Source organism: Pelophylax lessonae (assembly GCF_965119305.1).
Source record: "Pelophylax lessonae genome assembly, chromosome: 5".
Lineage (NCBI taxonomy): Eukaryota > Metazoa > Chordata > Amphibia > Anura > Ranidae > Pelophylax > Pelophylax lessonae.
Window position 1 is genome coordinate 514,902,658 of NC_138772.1, and position 22,048 is coordinate 514,924,705.

Sequence of the window (22,048 nt, forward strand, 5' to 3'; positions counted from 1 at the left end):
TCTGCAGTTCTCTGAGAAGAGGATTATGTGAAGCTAGATTTAACCAGAAAGTCTACTTAATATGGTCACAAAGGATAATATACTGTAAAGCACAATTCCGATCTTTCCTGGAAAGCATTAGCAATTCCCTGATGCTTCTTTTAATAATCCAATCATTATTTTTTTTTTTTAAGTTATAATGGTGCTCATTAATTTACTGAAGTTGTGCTTCATTATACCGTTTCGATGTCCCACCCCAGACTATTGAGCCTACTATTATCTTTAAGCCTTCTCACTTTGTGGGCAGGGTATATTTTACAATGTTTTACCGCAAAAATAGAGACTTGCTTTACATGGAACTCTAATAGCTAGGGGTTTGCCAACAATAACCACAAATATTCCAGCTGAGCCCCATAAATAAAAATGATTGGTATAACTGCTGAACAGCTGTAATGTGCAGTGTGCCAGGCACTCTTGATATTGGCATTCTACCCCCTCTATGTGTACAGTCATTTTAATGGGGACATTAATAATAATTTAAATTTAAATTAAAGGGGCCCCCCTTGTCCTACTCATAGACCTGACTCAAAAAACAGCCAAATAGCACCAAAGCTACTTGGTACTCCAATGTTGCTTGTCTTCTTTTGAACCTCATAATATGCCTTCTGAACCTTGGAGCAGCTCAGCATTGTGGGAAATAGACAACACACTCCTGTCAGCAACTTAGGGGTAAATATAGGGGTGTTTGACGTTCTCACTTAGGAGGAACATGTATTTAAAGACATCGAAACACAAAAAAAAATTTAAGTGTTCTGCCCCACATCATGCCTCCCAAACGGCAGACATCCCCGCAGCCACAGAGGTCCCTCAGAGCCGATCCGGATTCCTGGATGTCTTCTTCTCAGACACACACCGCGGCCCTTCAGGCTCAGCAGGCAATTTCAAGATGGAGCCGGGTGAGCAACCTCCTGCTGCATTCTCGGTCGCGAGGCACCTGACCACATTGAGATAGACCGCGCTCATAGAGAGCTTCACCCACCTTCTGAAGATCCAGATAAGCCATGAGACATATGTAAATTGCACAAATATTCACTGAAAGAATGCATTATGTTCCACATCAGGGAGGTTCGCTATGTGGACTTTGATGGAGTTAAATTATCCCTGATGCAATGCCGTGCTCTCAAACCACTACTTGAGGCCCTGCAGGATGCAAAGTTGATTTACCGGTGGGGTTTTCCCTTTAACCTCTCGGTCACCAAGGATGGTAAACAATTTACCCTACGGAACAAAGATGATCTACCCCAGTTCTTGAAGAACCTCGGCCTTCCTTCTGCTCGCCCACGTCACAGTTATCCCTAAAGACAGGAAAGATCACACCATCCCTAGCAGCCTTTAGACCGATTTTGCTATTAAACACAGATATAAAAATATTAGCAAAGGTCCTGGCCATCTGCCTCAAATCCATCCTGCCAACAGTGATTCATCCTAACCAAGCAGGGTTTATAGCTGGGAGAGAAGCCCGGGACAATTCCAATCGGGCGATCCAGTTAATTTACTGGGCACAGTCGCAGACTAACCACCCGCCCTGTCTCCTTCTTTCCACAGATGCCAAAGAGGCATTCGACAGGGTGGACTGATTGTATCTTCGAATGGTGCTGACAAATCTAGGCCTTGGCCCTAACATACTTTCCTGGATAGCGTCATTATATGACTCTTTGGAAGCTTGAGTAAATGTAAACTGTACCCTTTCAGACACGTTTCCAATTTGTATTGCAACCAGACAGGGATGCCCGCTATCCCTCCTCATTTTCTCTCTTAAACCACTGCTCAACAGGATACGACTGAATGCTGACATTTGTGGTCTCTGTGTAGGAACGAGGGAACATAAGTTATCTGCTTACGAAGATGATGTTTTTGTTCTATGTAGTGGACCCCTTGATATCGCTCCCTAACATCATGGCTTGAATTTTTTTAGTGTAGATGTGAGGTCTTAGGTCTTTCTGACCCCAGATCTCACAATAAAGGAGGTCCTGTTATGCTTATTTCTATTACAAGCGATGTTTACATTCCTTGTAATAGGAATAAAAATGATAAAAAAAAAAACTGTGTAAAAATAAAAAATAATAGATAAAATAAATAGGAAAAAAATTTAAAGTGCCCTGTCCCCGTTAGCTTGCGCGCAGAAGCGAACGCATACGCAAGTCCCGCCCACATATGTAAACAGTGTTCAAACCACACATGTGAGGTATCGCCGCAATCGTTAGAGAGAGAGCAATAATTTAAGCCCTAGACCTCCTCAGTAACTCTAAGCTGGTAACCTGTAGAAATTTTTAAAGTGTCGCCTATGGTGATTTTTAAGTACCAATGTTTGTCGCCATTCCACGTGCGTGCGCAATTTTGAAGCATGACATGTTGGGTATCTATTTACTCGGCGTAACATTATCTTTCACATTATAGAAAAAAAATGGGCTAACTTTACTGTTTTCTTATTTTTTAATTTAAAAAAAAGGGAATTTTTTTCCCAAAAAATTGGAAGACCACTGTGCAAATACGGTGTGATAAAAAATATTGCAACGATCTCCATTTTAATCTCTAGGGTCTCTGTTGGGGGTTCTAAGTAATTTTATAGAAAAAAAATAATAATTTTAACTTGTAAACAACAAGTGTCAGAAATAGGCCCGGTCCTTAAGTGGTTAAATGCTGCCAGGCGATTGATCCCTATTTACTGGTAAAAGACCCAAGTGCAAGACCGCACAGACTGGATCCACCTGGTGAATGAAATTACGGCTGAGGAGGAATGGATGGCGATCTGTAAGGGTCGACATGATAAGCTCTATGCTATATGGGCAATATGGATTTATTATATTGGTGGGTCCCTACCAGACTCACAGCCAGCAACAACGCAAAACGCTTGAAAGCTTTATAGTGCCATATTGTTTTTCCCTCTTTTCTTTTACTTACAAACATATTTGTAAATGTTTGCATATTTTCCTTTTTGCCCCTCCCCCTCCCCCTCAGTTCTTAGGATAAGTTTCCTTGTCCCTACTTGTGTCCACAGTTGGGTACTTGATATCTGATTTCTGTGGAGCCAGTGATGCATAGGGAGACCTTGGGCCATGCAATGTTGTTTCATCTGTTTTACTTAATGAAGGACCTGTTTTTTCTATGCTCTTGCTCCTCTTATGTTGGGCGGTCAATCAGACCCCGTATTTTGCAACGCGATCAACCCATTTTCATGCTACTCTTATATCTGTATACTTGTTTGTCTTACTTACATGTTATGCATACATAAATAAAGATTATACAAAAAAAAAAAAAGAATCCAGAATTAAGTTTATTCTAGGAATTAATGGGGTAATGGGGTATAGCAGGCAATGCATTTCTGGGGTTGACATCACCCGCTTCATCAGGGGGTTGACAATCTGGGAATCAAGAAAATTTAGTTAGCTAGTGTGTTTGTGCCCGGTAGTGCTGTGCAGTTGCTGGTTTGGCTGCTTTACCTAATTTAATACTTTGAATAAACTTCATTCTGGATTCTTAACCTTGGGTGTGGCCTTTAATCTCTGAATTAGAGTTGTGCAGAACACCCTCAGAGAATGTGTCACCCTGCTCTCTGCTTCCTTTCCCATCTCAGAAGCCAGTACAGATACTCTCATTCCTATATAAACCTGATTAGAAAATAATTTTATTTATATTTTTTAGATCTGGGTTATAATTTAGTTGTATTATTAATAAGGATACAGCAAGGACGATTCATGGTGTTGTTCTTACCAACCAAATGCATGTTTCTTTTTTAACCTTGTTGACTGGTTATAATGAGTTATACCTCCCCTACCTTTGCACAAACTTGTAAATTGTGATTTCTGGGTAAAGTAACAGGTTCTCTTGTAGACCTAGACCTCCACTTGCACTGTAGGCAGTTTTCTTCCCCAATTTGTTTGTAGAGAAGAAAAAGCTCCTCAAGTGCATGAATGCCAGAGGCACCCATTGTAGCGTATGCTACCATCTAGGAATATCAGTTATCATAGAGACATCAGGTCTGTATAAAATACAACAAGTTTGACCTATTCCAAAACAGTAGTATATGCCACAACTGGCTTTTCTGCCACTTGAGCACTCAATGGGCTTTTTCTTCTCTACAAACAAATTAATTTCCTCCCGATGTCCCCTTTGAGGACCTAGGAGTGGGATTCCCGAAGCATGGAGCAACCGACCTCTTCCTGCATGGAGACTGGTGTATTCTTCACAAGTGCACTTGATCCTTTTAAATCTTCCTAAACAATCGATTTAACAAGTAACACTGTCTAATTACTAAATTATAATGGCTCTCCTGCCTCTTATTTTTTTCTGGTGCATACCTTAGGGGCAACCACCCCACAAACACTTCCTTACCTAATGCTCTCCCTTTACCCTTTTCACTTGCACCAAATGCATGTTTATGTTCATAACTGTACCTCCCTTTTATCCTTTAACACAGGCATGTCCAACTTGCGGCCCGAGGGCCGCATGCGCCCCAGAACCTCAGGCAATGTGGCCCACTGCCCCCTGACAATTTTTTTTTTCTGGGGAGGAAGGAAGTCAGGTCAGGGGCATGGCCACAGCAGCTTCCAACTAACGGTAGGCAGAGGCTGCCTCAGAGGGGGGAGGGGAACATGTGCAGTGTTTCTGACTCCTACCACCATGACCACTTCAAATCACTGAAGTGGTCATGGTGGTTAGAGTGTTCCTTTATTATCACTCAATAGAAGTAAACCTCTGTATACTGATTCCATTTCATTTGATCATCCTCTAGTTGTGTTAAATTAGTGCGGGGGGCGCAGCAGCATTTTATTACTTATATACTTTAACTATAGTATATATTTAATATGTGGCCCGAGAAAATTTCTCTACACCCAATGTGGCCCAGAGAAGCCAAAAGGTTGGACACCCATGCTTTAACAGGTTCTCCTGGTAGACCTCCCCTTGTACTGTAGCCGTTTTCCTTTCCCCATGCTCCCCCTCTACCCCTTTTACCTTCCAGAGTCCACTTCTTTGGGCAATATAATTTTCTGACAGATTCACTTAAAACATTATAATTCAAGGTCAACTACACACAAAACTAATATCTCAGCTTGGATAGGCATTCATGATTTATTTCACCCTGTAGTGCAACAATGATGGGGTCAGGCTCTCCTTGCTCAGATCCTTTAGGAAAATATTTATTTTTTGGCTTTGCATTTGTCATGACACTTGGGTAAAGCTGAGATTCAAGAGATATTTTGCCAATGAAGTCCCAGGATATTAAACGTATAATTTAATGTGTTTATGTTATTGTGAATATCTACCATGATTTGCAATGTATTATTATTAGTATTTTTTTTTCGAATGCCCATTAGGTATTTAATATGCATTTACTTATTAATCCAGTGCACAATACAGAAGCCAAAGCCACAAGGATACTGAAAATCTATCATAAAAATACAACAGTGAACATCTGTACGAATTGGAAGGACTGACCACTGCAGACACATCAGCATCAAAAATATTTTGTCTATAGAGAAAGAAAATTAATTTTCCAGCACTGTCATGCCCCATTTAGAAACCCAAATATTTTCTGATTTAAATCACGTTCTTTTTTTTTTTTTCGTAAACAATTGGAAAGTAATCCCACAGAAGGACTTTGATTTAATACTTTAGACTCTTTGAACCTTTTTTTTCTTTACTGTTGTGATTGTTTAACACATGGAGGTATTTTATTCCCTTGTTATGAGAACCAGGCTCAAGATATTCGTGTATCTTAGGGCCAAAACAATATTTAAGTTTTGGATACAAGATTAAATGGTTGGTACACCCGTAAGGTTTGCTTCTTTCTGTGTCCCTGCTGGGGAAATTCACCCACTCTATTGGTCCTGGTGACCATTGTAACTAATACAGAAAATGAAGGGAAATTCTAAATGCTTGAGATGTCAAGGGAATAGTTGCCCCTGCCGGCAATGAAATGATAGCTCAGTTCATCCTGCTTTCTTATCTCAGCTATCACTCAGCAGCCCAGCTCCTCCTCCCACTAGTGACTTGTCAGTTTAGCTCATTGTGATGACTTTCAAGCAGTAACACGGCTCCCCCTGCCATCCCCTCCCAGCAGGGGCCCCACAGTTTAGCTCATCTTGCTCCCCTCTCCCAGCAGTACCTCAGCAGATCAACATCCACTGCACCACTCCCAGCAGTAACTTGGCACAGCAGCTCATCCTGCTCCCCTCTCCCAGATTTCCATTTCAATGTGTACATTAGAGATTAGAAGTTTGGAGGACTGCTCAGTCACTACTGAGAGGAGAAGCAACGGGGGCTGAATTAGCTCAGATAAGGATTTTAGTGTTTCTGGTGTGAAATTTGAGGATAAATTGCTTCACTGTGGCTACAGCTACAGAGGTCAGTTAAAACTCTATGATTAAGCCCCAAAAAAGGCGAAAGATATCTGAGGAATTCTCTACAGGTGGAAAATAGGAGCTAAAGTCATCTTTTTCTCATCATATTCATATTTATGTAACAGGAAGTCGGTGTCTGTGTGCACGACTTCGTGGGCACCATTTTTTTTAAGTCAGTGAAGACTTGTTTTAAATCTCATTTACTGCTTGAATGACCATATCCTGGCCACAGGTTCACATTACATTCTACAAAATGTTTTAGTGTTGGTGTCATATCTATTCTGCCTGAGGAAGCAGCTGATTTAGATAACATTAATTGTGGGAGGTCCAGAGTTTTTCAGTTGATATACTGTAGCTCATGGAAACAGATTTTACCGAATAACAGAGGAGGAATTTTCCAACATACCCTGCAGTGACTCGATGATGATCCTGTATGAGGTTGCATGTCTGTGAAGCTGCCATTGGGAGCAGATACTGGTCATCTTCACTTGATAAGCACTCAGATTTGACACTCCGAGATATACTGTAAGAGAACAAACACAAGCGATTAGTCCGTGGCTCATGCTATAATGCTGAAAGCAGCCTGTACACTGTAATGATAGGGAGGTCTGATAAATCCTAAACTGTGTGGATAAGATAGGGGCGTAGTAAAGAACACTGTGCCACTCTCATTTTTTCTAGAATGCACAAGTTGGTAACAAAAATGGTCAGATGTATATCTCATGTCTGTGCTAGTCATCCAGGGAAGCTGGCACAATTGACAAACCACAGTCCAGCCTAAATACATTTAACAAAACGCAAAGGTATCATAAACCTCCACTAGCGAGAGTCTGTAAAAGACTTTCTAATGAGTAAATGGTAGCGGTAAAAACAGTTTGAGAGCAGTTTACAGAATACTCATCTGTCTGATTGGGTGTAGTGACCTGTGCAGATCTATAGCTATACTGTACAAAGATTAGGTTTCCTACAATCTCCATAATTCCTACTGTAATTGAGTTACCGTCATAAACAGAGGTTACACTAAAGGTCTAGAAGGCTAATAAAGACACATTAGACCTCCTAGGAGAATGATGCATCCAATGTATATCATGTTTGGTGTCTAACAAATCATAATTACATTATGCTATACAATATGTTGTCAGATTATATATAAAAAAAACAAAAATTATCTCTGGCACACTTACCATCTACCCCTATGACCCTTATATTGTGTAAAATTTGATCTGCGGCACTCTCTCCGAGGATGACAAAAAGCTGCTGCAATGACCTGAATAAGATAAATCTACAGATTCCCCCATCTGAATTAGACTGTGTGAATGAATCTCTGCTGCGGGCCCTTGTATCCTGACAGAATATTAGAACAGTGACTGGAGCTAATTGGCTGCAGTCACTGTTTGCCCAACTGTTTTCAGCACAGCTCCTTCGCTTTTTTCCATCAAGCCGGTTGGTGTCAGCAGGGCCATCCAAGGTTCACATTTGAGCAGATTCACAGGAATTGGGCAAAATGTAAGCCTTATATGGTAAGCTTTACTCTGCAAGCATTCCGAATTATGTACTGAACAAAGTTTAGGAGGATACTACTTAAAGTGGAGTTCCACCCATTTTAGTGACTTTAGATGTATGTAATCCCCTTTAAAACGACTTTTACCAATGGAAAGTTTTTTTTTTTGCTAGTAAATACCTTATTTTCTGCTTTATTTATCCTCTTCTCACTTCCGGTTCCGGTCAGCGATTTCGTCATTCGGCGATTCGCAGTGTGTGCTGGGATGTATCTCAGGGCATGAAATCTTGCATTATTACACAGTAGATGAGCTGTACTGCGTGCTCTGCCCCGCCTCCGCCCCGCCTCCTCTCAGTGAGCTGTATGTATGTATGTATTGTATTGAGGCCGTGCTCCGCCCCGCCTCCTCTCAGTGAGCGAGGACTGAAAGCATTATATACTCACTGAGCTCACTGAGAGGAGGCGGGGCGGAGCACGGCCTCAATACAATACATACATACATACAGCTCACTGAGAGGAGGCGGGCGGAGGCTGGGCAGAGCACACAGTGCAGCTCATCTCCTGTGTAATAATGCAAGATTTCATGCCCTGATATACATCCCAGCACACACTGCTAATCGCCGAATGACGAAATCGCCGACCGGACCCGGAAGTGAGAAGAGGATAAATAAAGCAGAAAATAAGGTATTTACTAGCAAAAAAAAAAAAAAAAAACTTTCCATTGGTAAAAGTCGTTTTAAAGGGGATTACATACATCTATGTAATCCAATTTATTAAAAATGGGTGGAACTCCACTTTAAGTATTTTTTTACTTTATAACTCTTTTATTTTACAGTTGCTTTATCTGGTTTCTGTAATATCTTTTCCACAGACAGTTCTAGCATAATTTTTCTTTCTTTTTTTTCACAAAAAAAAAAAAATATATAAAAATTATCATTAATCATTAAAACGAATCTCTGAATTCTTTATTTGTAATAAAAGTAAAGAGACTTTGTCTCTTTGTTAATTTCTGTTACATTCATGTCTGGGCATGGCAGTGAGCGATAGGTAAAATTTGCAACAGTGGATGGTGCGTGTCTCTGTAATGACAGTTGCTGTGTGCGTACTGTATGTGTAAATAAGTTAACTGCTCCTTTAAGCTGTTCTTGTGATGATCACTCTTAATCTCCTGGAGCTTGGAACATTGTCGAAGAGCAGAAAAATCTCTGTACAGGGTGACGCTAGGTGTGTGTTGTGTGTCATACACATATTATCTAGTGTCCATTGAGAAACCTCATAACAGAACGCTTGTTTAAACCTTTTTTGTCTGTGCTTTAAATAGGCCATGATACCTGAGGCCAGCAGGGCTCTCAATCGTGTGGCTTATGGTCAGTGCTGCTGATGTCATTGGGAGCCCAACTTACAAGTTCCTGATTGTTGACCTTGAGCTATCAGTGACAGTTTGGTTACAGTTCTGGGCATGTCAATGGAGCATTCCCCAGAACAACACAGCAATGCATATATGCGGTGGCTGGGCATTGGGGTCCATCCACCCACCGCTGTATTATGAGCATATATCCACTGCTGTAAAGAGGCTAAAAGCAATCACTAGCAAAACTATATTGTGGTGAAAGGTTGAAAGGCTCAATTCCTTTGTATTTACATAAAAAATACAATACGCTCTGTTTAGAACACTCAAGCAAAGTATGAATATGAAGAAAATACTGAGAGAGTTTGGAGGCCTGCCCCTCCTAAAACCTAAAAAGGTAGTTGCATGGCTATCATACTGATCATGCTGATCCAGCAGCTTCAGTATTTTCTGCAGATCACATCAAAACAAATCCAAACTTTTGCAATCTGCAAAAACACATTTGTTTAGCTTTGGATATAACAGAAGGGTTTAGGTCCCCAAAAGGATATGTTTTGCTGTCTATGTGCCAATGTTAAGATCTACACTAATTTCTTGTCCTGGGCACACAACGGGAAATCAGAGGAATCCCCATCCTAGAGAACTGTCACCAGAACAGTTGTCTATATTGGAAGATTAAGGGCCGTTGTTCTAGGCCTATGTTGATGATAGCAGTCTGGGATACTTCTGAGAACATTCCGATTCCAATGACAGGGGCACTTGACCTGAAGATGATCTCCTCCTGACCTGCATTTGACTTGCTTTAAGTGGGTTTTGCATTCCCATAGACTTATGTGGCAATGAAAAAAGTTACTCATAATTTCCCAGAATTATACCATCCAAAAAAAGTTTGTATAAAATTGTAATAGGAATGAGCTCAAGAGAGTTAGGATATGGAGGCATTCCCCTCCTTGCAGCTGTACAAATGCAAGGGGCATATATATGTGCAGTTGCGAGGTGGGGAGTGGCTCCACTACCTATGATTGGCTGTCGACATTGATATCTTCCTGGTGGGATAGATGTCCAAACCCGTCTAAGGTCATCTCTAATTGTAACAATAACCTGAACATTGACAGACATGGGGAAAAATGTTACAGCATTAAATTAAGGTGGATGTAAACCCAATTCATGAAATTTGACCTGGGCACATATATCTGAAGTGTTTTCTTATCTCCCTCGAAAGCACTAAGTCCCCTGTCTTTCTGCTGTTTGGCTGCTCTATTATTAGCATAATAAATTCTGACAAGTTCTCCGTCAACCAAGATAAAACCAGCCTGAAATTTGTGTCGTGGGAGGTTGCTATATACAGATTAGCAGAGAGCTTGTCTTATCACAGCACAGCTCTGCACATTCCTTCCTTCCTCTACCTATGTGGAGGGGGGGGGGGGGCAGTGCCTTTCCTCAGCTGTCTCCTACTTCCGAATGAGAAAGTAAAAACTCTAACCTGATATTAGAATTCTAAAGAATATAGGAAGCTGAAGACAGCAGATATGCATGAAAAACCTATGTAGGGAGATTGGCTTCATCTCTGTGTATCATCTGAGGCTGTTCACTTCACTGGGTATATGTGAGAGTTTACATCCACTTTAATACACAGCTGCATGTTCAAGCAATATTTTTGGGGATTTTTCTTAAGCAGAGTCAGGGCTTTTTTCAGCTGGAACTTGGTAGAACTCCATAGGTAGTTCCACCACCTCTGGTTCAGGCCCTATGCTCTCTGCTCACCACTATCACTTGTAAACACATAAGTCTGGTGTCTGGGTTTACAAGTGACACCTTGTTCCCAATGGCTCCCATAGATCCGATCTCCTTAACGGATCTTACTGAGTGCAGGATGGGGACAAGGGGGATGCAGGTGCTGTGCAGATGCCGACACCCCACTGGATGATCTCTCTGCAGAGAGTTGGAGCCACCTATAGTGTGCAGGGAGGTACTAGAGCTGGCTGGGTGCTTCAGCTTAATACAGCAATAAAAGTAAGAGATGTGGAAGATGGCATAGCTTTTAAGGAGGGGGAGGGAGATAGGGGCAGTGAGGAGGGGGGGGGGGGAGTTGCATGCAGAAGTCAGAACTAAAAAGATGTAAAAATGAAATGTGGATGGGGATGCAGGGGTAAGCAACTCTGGAAGAAGGCTGAACTCTGCACTCTGTATGCAGCGCACCCCTGAACACTGCACTATGTACGAAGTTCACCCCTGGTATTTTTGCCCCTTTAAGACCCTCCTACTGTTAGTGAAATTTGACCACACCCATTATTTGATGTGGTCTGTAGAGTTTGTGTGTGAGTGTGTGTATGTGTGGGGGTTGGAAGGTCGTGGTTGAGTTCCTTCACCTATTTTCTGAGAAAAGAAAAGCCCCCCTGAGCAGAGCAAAGCTCACTATAGAAAGAGGAACGGAGCTACTTACATGTTTTGCCCACTCCAGTCAATGCATCACTGAATCCGGTGGAATATGATGCTAAAACCTTCAGATTGTATTCCGTACCACTGAGAAGATTGAGAATCAATATGGTGTTCACATCATCGCCCACAAATGTCTCCAGAGCTGGACCCGTGCCTGAAACAAAGCCCAGAGACCAAAATTAACACCAGACTATGGCAGAGCCTTTGCTTCTGTTGGAAAACATATATTTAATTTTAGAACCTGCCTATGGCAATGTCATAACACATACAACACATACTATTCACCGGTGCTGCGTATTCCTGGAGTGCCCATGTGTTAGTCTTGGATTATGTTGGCTTGCAAATATTTTTACATTGTAAAACTGGGGAAATATAGCTTGCTGCTATAGTCAAGTGTTCCTAAACAGACCTGTTCCAAATCACACACACATCTAATGAATCTCAAGGTTTCTTGAAAGGTTAAGTAACCTATAAAACATGAAAGGATCAGAGTTTATGTGAATTTGTATTTATGTTGGTAAGGTCTAAATTCTATAGGTAGCCTATGGGGAGTTTAATATAGATTAAAAGACGCAGTTAAAGGAAACCACAATGTAGCCTCAGTCATTAAATATTCAGTTACTGTAAAAAAAGATTTGCTGGCTAGCTAGTAGGTGTGCTGGGAAAAAATATGTTTTGTTTGCTCTATCCAAGGCCTGTCTATGTGCACTATTTATAAATTGGGTTGCTTGCCATTTTTGTTAAGCTTGCCATAATATTTCACTGTTATAAATTCTTCCATACTACATTCACTTCTTCATAAGCTGTTGTGCTACTTTTTCATATAGGCATTTGTGCACTAGTAGATTTTCCTTCTAATGTATGCCTTTACATAAAAAAAATGCAATTAGGATGCTGAATACCAATAAACGTATTACAGAGCAAGCCATCAGGGTGTTGTATTCACTGAATCCTTGTGGGTTTGGGCTAACTTGTTGTCCTGCATTAAGATTTGAAATTCAACCAGGGCCCATTCACATCAATCCTGTTACACTAACGTACGTGGGTTGGTGTGCTATGGTGCTATTCATTGTGAATGATATGGAGGCTGTCTCTTCTTTCTAAACATAGTTGGTTTCCTGGCTATCATGCTGATCAAGGGGTTTCAGTACTTTCTGCAGATCAAATTTTCTCTGACTCTGAAATTAATAAAGTCGGAGACAAGCAGGGAAGTAGCCCTTTCAGAAGAATATGGCAGCCTTCATATTTCTCTAATTACAAGTTCACTCTAAATGGCTTGGTTACTGGGTTAAAGCAGACTTTGCACCTAAAAGCAAGGTCTGCTTATCACATCAGCCCTTATCTTTAACCACCTTCTGCACTGAAGAGCATCACATCATGATCCTTCCAGCGATAAATGCAAAATACTCTTCTTGTGAGATATGTGATCTTTGCAAATCCCAGGATCCTACCGGAAGGATTGTGATGTTACGCTCGCCTAGGTGCCACCGGTGTAAGCCAGGGGTAAGGTAAGAATATTTTCAAATGTTTTTAAAACTTTTCTAATGTTTTCCCATATTTGCATCTTTCTGGATTTAATTTGAGAAGAAAAAAAGCATCTTGGTTGTTACTGAGGAAAGTTGAAAGCTGATTTGTTAATAAGGAATATTGTACACCATAAATTTTTGCCAACTGGGTACACATTTTATAATTTTCCACTGATCAGCTTTATCAATCCCATTTCAAGTAGTGCATTTACAGGACAAGCTCACTTAAAGCGTAGTTCCGGCCCCAAAATCGACATAATCGATTTTGTGGCCATCCGCTTGCTTTTTTACCTGAAAAGGAAATGGATAGCTAGGATTTTTTTTACTTACCTTGTTATTGTAGAAAGAAATACTCACCTTTCTTCCACTTCCTCCCTCGGCGGCCGCGGCCCGCGCCGTCACTTCCGGTTTGCAATGATTCCTGGGAGCTGAACGTCATCGTTCCCAGGAATCAATGCGACGGCACCGGTCCTGCTCGTCACTTCCGGTGCGACGCCGCATTCCCTGCTAAACAGCTTCTGGGCATGCCCAGAAGCTGTGGAGGAATGCGGTGCCGCACCGGAAGTGACGAGAGGGGCCGGTGCAGGCGCATTCTGGGAGAAGAAGACACGGAAGAGGACGCAGAAGAGGATCGCGCTGGCTTCAGCTGCCCACAAGAGAGATGCTAACGCTGTGGAAGAAATGTTATAAGTAAGTATTTCTTCTTGCAGGTAAGTGCGAACCGGGACAGATCAGAGGTTAGCCATTGTGGAATGTACTAGCCCTGACTGTCCCAGGGGTATGTTCATTGAAATTTTTTTTTGTGGCCGGAACTCCACTTTAAAACTGATATTTGAATCTGGTTTATGATCCAGATTAGTATGTAGTTTTTTTTATTAAGTTGGTATTAGGTTTTCTATGTGTAATGATTTTTTGGTTTTGGTAGCTTGATTTTCTGCTATTTATTTCATTGTTATTTATTCAATGTAGTATTTTAATAGGATGGTATGGTTTATTACAGTATAGTATTCATTTAGTTTTATTTGCCAATAATTGCTGTTATTGGTAATTTTATTGTGGTTATTCTGTCTTGTTTCCATATGTTATTTTGTGATTTTGTGTTGTCTTTGTTGAATATAACTGTATCTTAATAATTTCCCTTTGAGATTAATAAAATATTATGAATCTGAATTCAGTGTTTGGTGTATTATGGTTTTAGGTGTTTAATCACTAAATGGTTTCTAATGGGCCATACACACTATACAATTGTTTTTAGATTTTTTCCTTTAGATTTACCAAAACCATATAATATGAGGTCAGATCTAAACACTTTCAATGTGTATGCAACCAGACAGGCCCCTGCACTACATAGTTGAAGGTAAATCTAAAGGAAATCTAACCACAAAAGTTGTATAGTGTGTATCCAGCTTTAAGTGTATCATGGAGATCCTTGTCCTTGATTTCCAAGTCTGCACACCTACCATGACAACAAGAAGAAGTTCCTATTCCTAATTTTGAATTTATAATGTATCTATATTACTCTTAAAAATGAGGGTGGAAACATCTGCAGACTCCCCAAATGTAGCAGGAGGGGAAGGAATATGTGAAAATGGGTGAGAAGACAGGCAGGAACTATAAACGAGAGATCTTGATTTTGAAATCAACCAGTTAGAGGCAAGCAACCAATTTGAACCCAATACTCAAATATCACTTTTTTTGTAGATTGGCCCTTTGAGCTCTATAAGTGATTTTACTGCTGGTTCTTTTGCAGACAGTTAAATGGATTATGTTGTTTTGTCCAAGAACCTTTTCCAGTCAACTCTCCGGGAACTGAAGTCCAAGCTTCTAACAGTTGGCTGGTGGATATGGAATTTATTGGACGCAATACTGGATAGCCACACTTAACATGATTTTTTTTTTTTGTGCCAGGGCCTTAAGTCACACTTTTCTTTTCATACAGTGTTAAAATGTGAATATTCAGGATCTTATGCTTTCCAGTGACATTTCTAACAAGAAAAATGTGGCCTTGCTGTCCAGGAAAACATTAGAATAGATTAAATAACGTCCTTCATACTGTCAGTGTATGCTAAGCATCTCCAAGGAAAAACATTTGTCATATTTCCCGTACACTTTCTCTCAGCATGTGGTACATGTGCCCCATAGACACTGACAAGGGAAATTTCTGACTAAGATGAAGAACTTTTTAGGGTTTTAGCAACTAATAAAAGAGAATAAAACTGGTAATAAAGTGAATATCTAGAAATGTTAATTTTGCCTAAGCAGAGCCTTGAAAGATCTATCTGAAATTCCTCCTAAAGTAAAGTGTACTTACTGATATGTGAGCCCATGCCGAGGCACCCCTACATCAGCTACAATGTGAAATCTAAGGCACTGTTAATTTTGACTGCTAGTCTTAGGAGGTTTGGATAAAGATTTGGTGATGTCAGTACTGTGAAACTGATTGTTCTCCTTGTTGGAGGCTATGACAATGCAGCCCAATACTGCTGGTGTGGAAGGACCCTGAGATTTACTTTTTAACACATCATAACTCAGAGGTGACACCTGATTAGTAGATGTGGCCAGCTCGGAAGCCAGGTCAGCTGATAAGGGGGTAACACTTGCACTCCTGTACGGGGCCCAAGTCCCATCAGTTCAACAGGGAGGCCTAGAGCAGCAGGAGTGGGCACAGTTACTGGAGCCAATCCCCCTGTGTTTACAATGCTGCCGTTTGTAAGTGTAGCATCCTCTAGTGTGTGCTACTAGAGTTGAGTGTAGGTAAAACATATTTCTGGCCAGGAGTCATTGAATTGGGTCAGGGTTACTAGAGGCCAGGGCAGTCTCTGGTGTCTCTCACTGGTGTCTGGAAGGTTGGATAATCTTCTAGAACTAGATGGCGGGGGTTAGAAGGAGCTGTCGAGAATATTTATGGGGACTAAGCCAATCCCCAGAAGTTGGCTGGCAGGGAAATTAGACAACCCCATAATTAGACATGGTCCAATCCAGAATGGTAGTCGGGTGGAAGATGGAGATGGAGTGATTGGCAAAGGCTGTCGGTTGCCCTTGAGGAAACCCCTATTGGGGAGGGGTGGTACCTCAGGCCAGAGGCTCGGGATAGCTGCCCTAGAAGAATCCCCCTACAGGAGGCAGTTGGAGGAGAATCTTCAGGAGAGGCAGAGGGACCGAGCTAAGGCAGACAGTGAGTAGAGATCAGCACTGTGAAGGACGACACAAGGGTAGAGACTCTTAGCTGTAACAGTGCTCTCTGAAGACAGCAGTGGGCTTAGTCTTCATTCTTGCCCTGGGGGATCTCCATGGAAGTGTTCCAGTTGAGGAGAACTGGGGAAGTGTGTCAGTCAGACAGGACCGGGGAAGTGTGCCATTTGGGCAAGACTGGGGTAGAAAGTCTGTCAGGAGAACTGGGAGGAAGATCAGCCAGGCATGGCTGGTGATAGCTAGGTGGGCTAGCATTTTCTGCAAACAAGTGGAGCTGGGATCAGTGGCCACAGAGAAGCAAAAGGAAGAATGTCATGCTGTTCACTCACATTGCACTACTTTGTCAAGGGACTAAGAGTTCCTGCTTTTAATGGGCCTTAGCTAAATTAGCTATATTCTACTAGTTCCCACAAGAGTGAGCAGCAGGTGCTGTGCTGAGAAAACCAAGTTTGTGCAGGAGGAAGCAAGAGGACCTTTTGTAAATAGGGAGGAAGTGTCCCTTTGTTCATAGTTCTGGACATTTTCAAGTTGGGCATCCCATAATTCCCTACCCGATCCAATTTATCAACCCCTAATAAAACATCAAAAACAAGCCAAACACTTGTTTTCTGCCTTGGAGTGTGTGAAGGAAATGCTATGTGACTGGCTATGCAGCAGTGGGGACCCGGGACACTAGCGACTCCTACCAGGGTAGTGCTACATGAATGAACAGGGAACCTCTGCACAGTGCGCTTCCTGTTCAATTACTCTGCAGCTGAGGCTGCAGAGAAACAATTGAGAAATCTGTGTCCTAAATCTCTTTCTCTTTCTGTTGGTTGTCTGTTTAGTCCCCTGATATTTCACCAACCCCACAGGGCTGTTCAAAATACGTAAAAAAAAAAAAAAGAATGTAAAAAATACTAAAAAAACATAGTTAAGGGCTTGTTCTTAGAGGTATTCTGGTTGCACGAAGGAGTGTTTTTTTCATGCAGCTGGAGCCACCTGTTAGGCTTGGTTCACTGTTCCTGTCAGCTAGGCTGTATGGGGCTCCATGATTTCGAACAGCAGCCCTGTCACAGGTACCTTGTTCCCTTTCTCCTGCCTGTGGCAGATGGCTATGTCAGAAACTTAATACATATGTATATGTCATCCACAGAATGAATGTCCCTCACCGCTTGTAGGCCTGTACACTATCCTGTAGCCCATGGTTGGTGAAGGAGGAGGGTCCCATGTTATCCTCAGTTTGTTATACCATTCATCAGAAACTCGCAGGTTCCTTGGTGCAGAGAGCGGCACTGTGGGAATATAATCGGAAACCAGATCACAAAAGCTGTAACATGTACCAAATATTACAAATGATTGAATAATTGTCAGTGATTGGTAGCACACCGCTCTACTAGAAAAAACATATATGCACAAAACATTTCCTTCTTTTTCTAGTCTTATCATGGCTTAAACTATTGTAATAATGTAATATTAAATATTAATATTGTATTAATACATTTATAATAAATTACTATTCTGGTGATTAAAAAAAAATTCGCAGACAATAACTGTATTTTACAAAACTGCCACTTTGCCTCTGCTGCCTATAGGCACCATGCCTACTGTGCCTGGTGGTACAGCTGACACAGATAATAATAATTTACAAGAATTAAAAAAAAGGATTAAAAAGCAGATAAAGAAGGGAAATTGGAGGAAAAAGATTAAGAAAGGGAAGCTTCTATTGCAGCTTCTCTTTTCCATTCCCCATGATGCACTGCAAACATAAAAAGCCCACTGAGGATAATGCGCTAGGCTGGTGCGCCCTTTCTTTGTTTTTATTTGCAGTGTTTTGTTGACCACCCCAGTCGTAGAGGGCAGCAAAGCTTAGCCATAGTGGATGCCAAGTGTGAGTTCCGGGATAGAGGCAGCCTGAGGACCTAGTTCTGAGCGCAGGAGCAAGGTGCTCAGCATCACAATTTCTGTTTCTGGAATGTTAACAAACGTGGTAGGAGTGCAAAGAGCTATGTATATTAGCATGCAGTAACCAACCACATTTCAGATCTACAACTCAAGTAAATTAAAGTAAAAAATTGGGGATGTTTGATGCTTAGGCAGTTGGTAAACTGCTCTTTATTTAGTAAGTAAAGGCTGGTAGCTAGATCTGACCTGTATTGGATTGCACAGGAGGTAATAAAAGTTTATGTCTTTGCACTTTGACCCACAGACACAACCCATACATACGTGTTCTTCCAGAGGCAGACACAGGGTTCCCTTCTCCATTGAAGTAAACAGGAGTCACAGTAACTTTGTATTCGGTATCAGACAGCAGAGATTGCAGCACAATGTCATTTTCTCGACCTGCTACGACTTTCTGGTGAAAGATACAATGGAAAGAAGTAGAATATTAGGATTACAGCAAGAAGTGGACATGGTGTATTGACAATTGACACAACCCCTGTTTCACGGACCCTATTACCCCCTTTCCCTTTGCTAAAAGGGGAACATTCCCTAGTTCCCTTCAGCTACAGATAGATCAGAAAATTATCCCATATCAGTAGGCCTACCAGAACGCTGGCAGACATCCATTGGCTAGGCTAAATTTTTCCCAGCTGGCTGACATTTTTTCCAATCCAAAATAAAGCAATATCCAAATGCTCCCTTTTCCCAACCTCAAGGGCCGCATATAGATTCTTATAAAATGTGAATGTAAATGGAAGACAATCTTTCCCATAAACAGTCATAAAACCTACAGTACATGGCATCCTATCTGCTGTCTGAAATCTTTAGGCAGTTTATGGTTCCGTGTCACCCTTATGCCAGCAGACAAGTGGTCTTGAAGGAAGTTGAAAAGTGAGCCGAATGGATGAGACCTGTTCCCCCTTTCAGGGAAAGTTTGCCAATGCTGGTGACAGAATTTGTGTATGGTACCTTAGTTTAGTTAGGGCTAATATACGCAGCCAACCACTGACTGCCAACAAACATCAAAATGTTGCCACTAATTTGACAAGTCCTTGCCACCCTTCACCAATCATTAAGTCGAAGGGCACAGTACACTATCATTGAAAGGGAGTGTACACACCAAATTATTCTTGTATCTTCCCAGGCTGCTAACTACAAGTTTAGTTAAAGGAAAAATTTATGAAGGTAACTATGTGGGCTATCATTGCAATCATTATACCTGCTTAAAAGAATGCTAGTCAAAGGTCAGAATTCATAACCTACATACTTGTCCCCGGACAGTCTCCCAGAAGGTATAGAGCAGTGATGGCGAACCTTGGCACCCCAGATGTTTTGGAACTATATTTCCCATGATGCTCAACTACACTGCAGAGTGGATGAGCATCATGGGAAATGTAGTTCCAAAACATCTGGGGTGCCAGGTTTTGCCATCACTGGTATAGAGTATAGAAAGTATAGATTATACTATTATAGACCAGGGGTCTCCAAACTCTGGCCCTCCAGTTGTTCAGGAACTACAATTTCCATCATGCCTAGTCATGTCTGTGAATGTCAGAGTTTTACAATGCCTCATGGGATGCATAGTTCCACAACACATGGAGGGCCGTAGTTTGAGGATCCCTGATATAGACAGTCATTCAACTCGTAATTTCAAAAGAAGAGATTTAAAAGGCAGTCTCCATATCCTTATAATACAGGTCCCCTTTTAATTTGGGCTGGTCATTTAATTCTGGTCATTTGGTCATGGTCTTCTGAGAAGATCCATACACATTCAATCTAAACACATGCACTTGCTGTTTGGAGGGAAGATGCAACGTTCTAAACCAGCCATAATATAACTGGTATGGGTGTGTTAAGCAGTACCAAGAAGTCAGGACTTAACATTAAACACACTTATGAAAGGTCAGAAATCCTCCTATTACTGCCCGGTCCATTATGACAGATGAGGGTGCTGTAGAGGTGTTGTGCAATGGTATTGTATAAAGGATGTCATAAGGCCCTATTCATTTGCTTCTGCCTGCTGCATGTCCAAGTTTCAAGATCCAACTCTTTCATACATGAGGCTAAATGCAAATTATTTGGGTTGATAGGAGGACATTTCATTGTGGCAATTGACACCATACACTTTTATTGTTACACTATTTTTATCTTTTTAATTTCAAGCTTACCACTTCTTCCCGATCTCCATAAGCAGTGATGTAGGATACAATGTACTGACGAATGTTAGCATCACTCATAAGCCATGATACATGAAGACTAGATGTCGTTTCATCATCTATTATGAGGTTTCTGATTCCGAAACGGACAACTGCAAAGACACATGAGAACATGGATTTAACATGATTCTTTAATCTTCTGGTCAACGGAACAATCATCTTATCAGGCCTCTCTTAGTTTTACAAAGAAAGACTGGAACTAAAAGAATGAGAGCGCTCCATTTCATTCTGCACTTTGGTAAAGATATCAATAATTGGCAAGTGACAATAATTAGGCTTCTATACTACTTACATATACTGTATATAATGCCTAATTGGTATTGTGGGAAATTTAGGCCATTTCATAACATTGCCTACAATTTATTTTTTTAAGAACAGATCTTCTGGCTCCTATAGGCAGGAAGTCATAGCTGTATAGTGGCATCAACATTCTGTAAGACTATAAAACCTTCCGAACCATAATGACTGTTATTCCCACATTCTTTCTAGTAATTTCCTGTTTTAAGAAAACTTGAGGCTGAGACTGTGTAGTGACATGACATGGCAAGCGAAAAAATGCAGTTAGCTCTGTACCTTTTCTTATAATTACCTATAATACAAACAAGAAGCTGTCCCTATGTGGTCGCATGACTACCTAGCAGGAGGATGAAGGCTGCTGAAACATCATGACTGCTTACTTTTACATTTTGTAATTTTTTTTCAATAACCCAAGAGCACACTTATCTAGTTCTAGGCTGGTGTCTAGCCATTAGCTAGAGCAACAACGGAAACAAATGGATGACACAAACAGACCCTTATTAAAGAGATACTATCATCTTGCTATTGCAGGGAAAAGTGACAGTTTTTCTGAAAAGGGACCCCCTAACTGCTAATTCGCACTATCATGCCGCTCCCTCCTGCATGGCTACATCAACTTAATTCCCCATTTATAAACCTCAAAAGCTCAGTTAACTTTAATTTTGGAAAAATGTTAAAAAATGTCAATAAGAACAAAAACTCTACCCGTGCAAATTTACCATTTACACAACAGTGGAATGTTCCTGGAGGTCATAGTATGACACGGTCATCATAAAAAAGATTGTTACCTGCTGTTGTCGGTCTGGCAGTAGTTGGAGCCTGAGTGGTCCGCATCACTGTAAACATAAGAAATACATAAATGCATTGTGATGTATCAACAGTTGATTATTATTACCAAAAGCCCTAGCACACCCCCTTATATCTAAATTATTTATTCAAATTCCAACATTTTAAGGTCCATTCTGGACAGCTTATGTGTTTCATTTACATAACACACCCAGTTAACAATTGCAATGTGTTAGTATACACAGCAGATCTCATACTTTAAATATTTGACCATAAAAAGCCAGCATAAAGATTGAATAGTTACGGCTGGATTACTCTTGAGATCTTTACACTAAGCCCTAAAAGGTACCCCAACAATTGATATGTCAGTTAGGATTTAGCAAAATAAATTTGCACTAAATTCTTACAACATTCAGAGGGGAGGCATGGAAACTAATTTG

At 41.0% G+C, this 22,048-nt stretch overlaps 1 protein-coding gene across 1 annotated transcript in view; it reads right to left on the reverse strand.

Moving 5' to 3' along the window:
* Positions 1-22,048, reverse strand: part of COL14A1 (collagen type XIV alpha 1 chain) — a 278,477-nt gene that overhangs the window by 101,453 nt on the left and 154,976 nt on the right. The window contains exons 19-24 of the mRNA XM_082259358.1: positions 21,611-21,658; positions 20,478-20,617; positions 18,592-18,721; positions 17,538-17,660; positions 11,673-11,822; positions 6,787-6,903 (exon numbers count right to left, since the gene is read on the reverse strand). Of these exons, the coding sequence (XP_082115484.1) occupies positions 6,787-6,903; positions 11,673-11,822; positions 17,538-17,660; positions 18,592-18,721; positions 20,478-20,617; positions 21,611-21,658 (708 nt within the window). The remainder of the gene's footprint in view (positions 1-6,786; positions 6,904-11,672; positions 11,823-17,537; positions 17,661-18,591; positions 18,722-20,477; positions 20,618-21,610; positions 21,659-22,048) is intronic.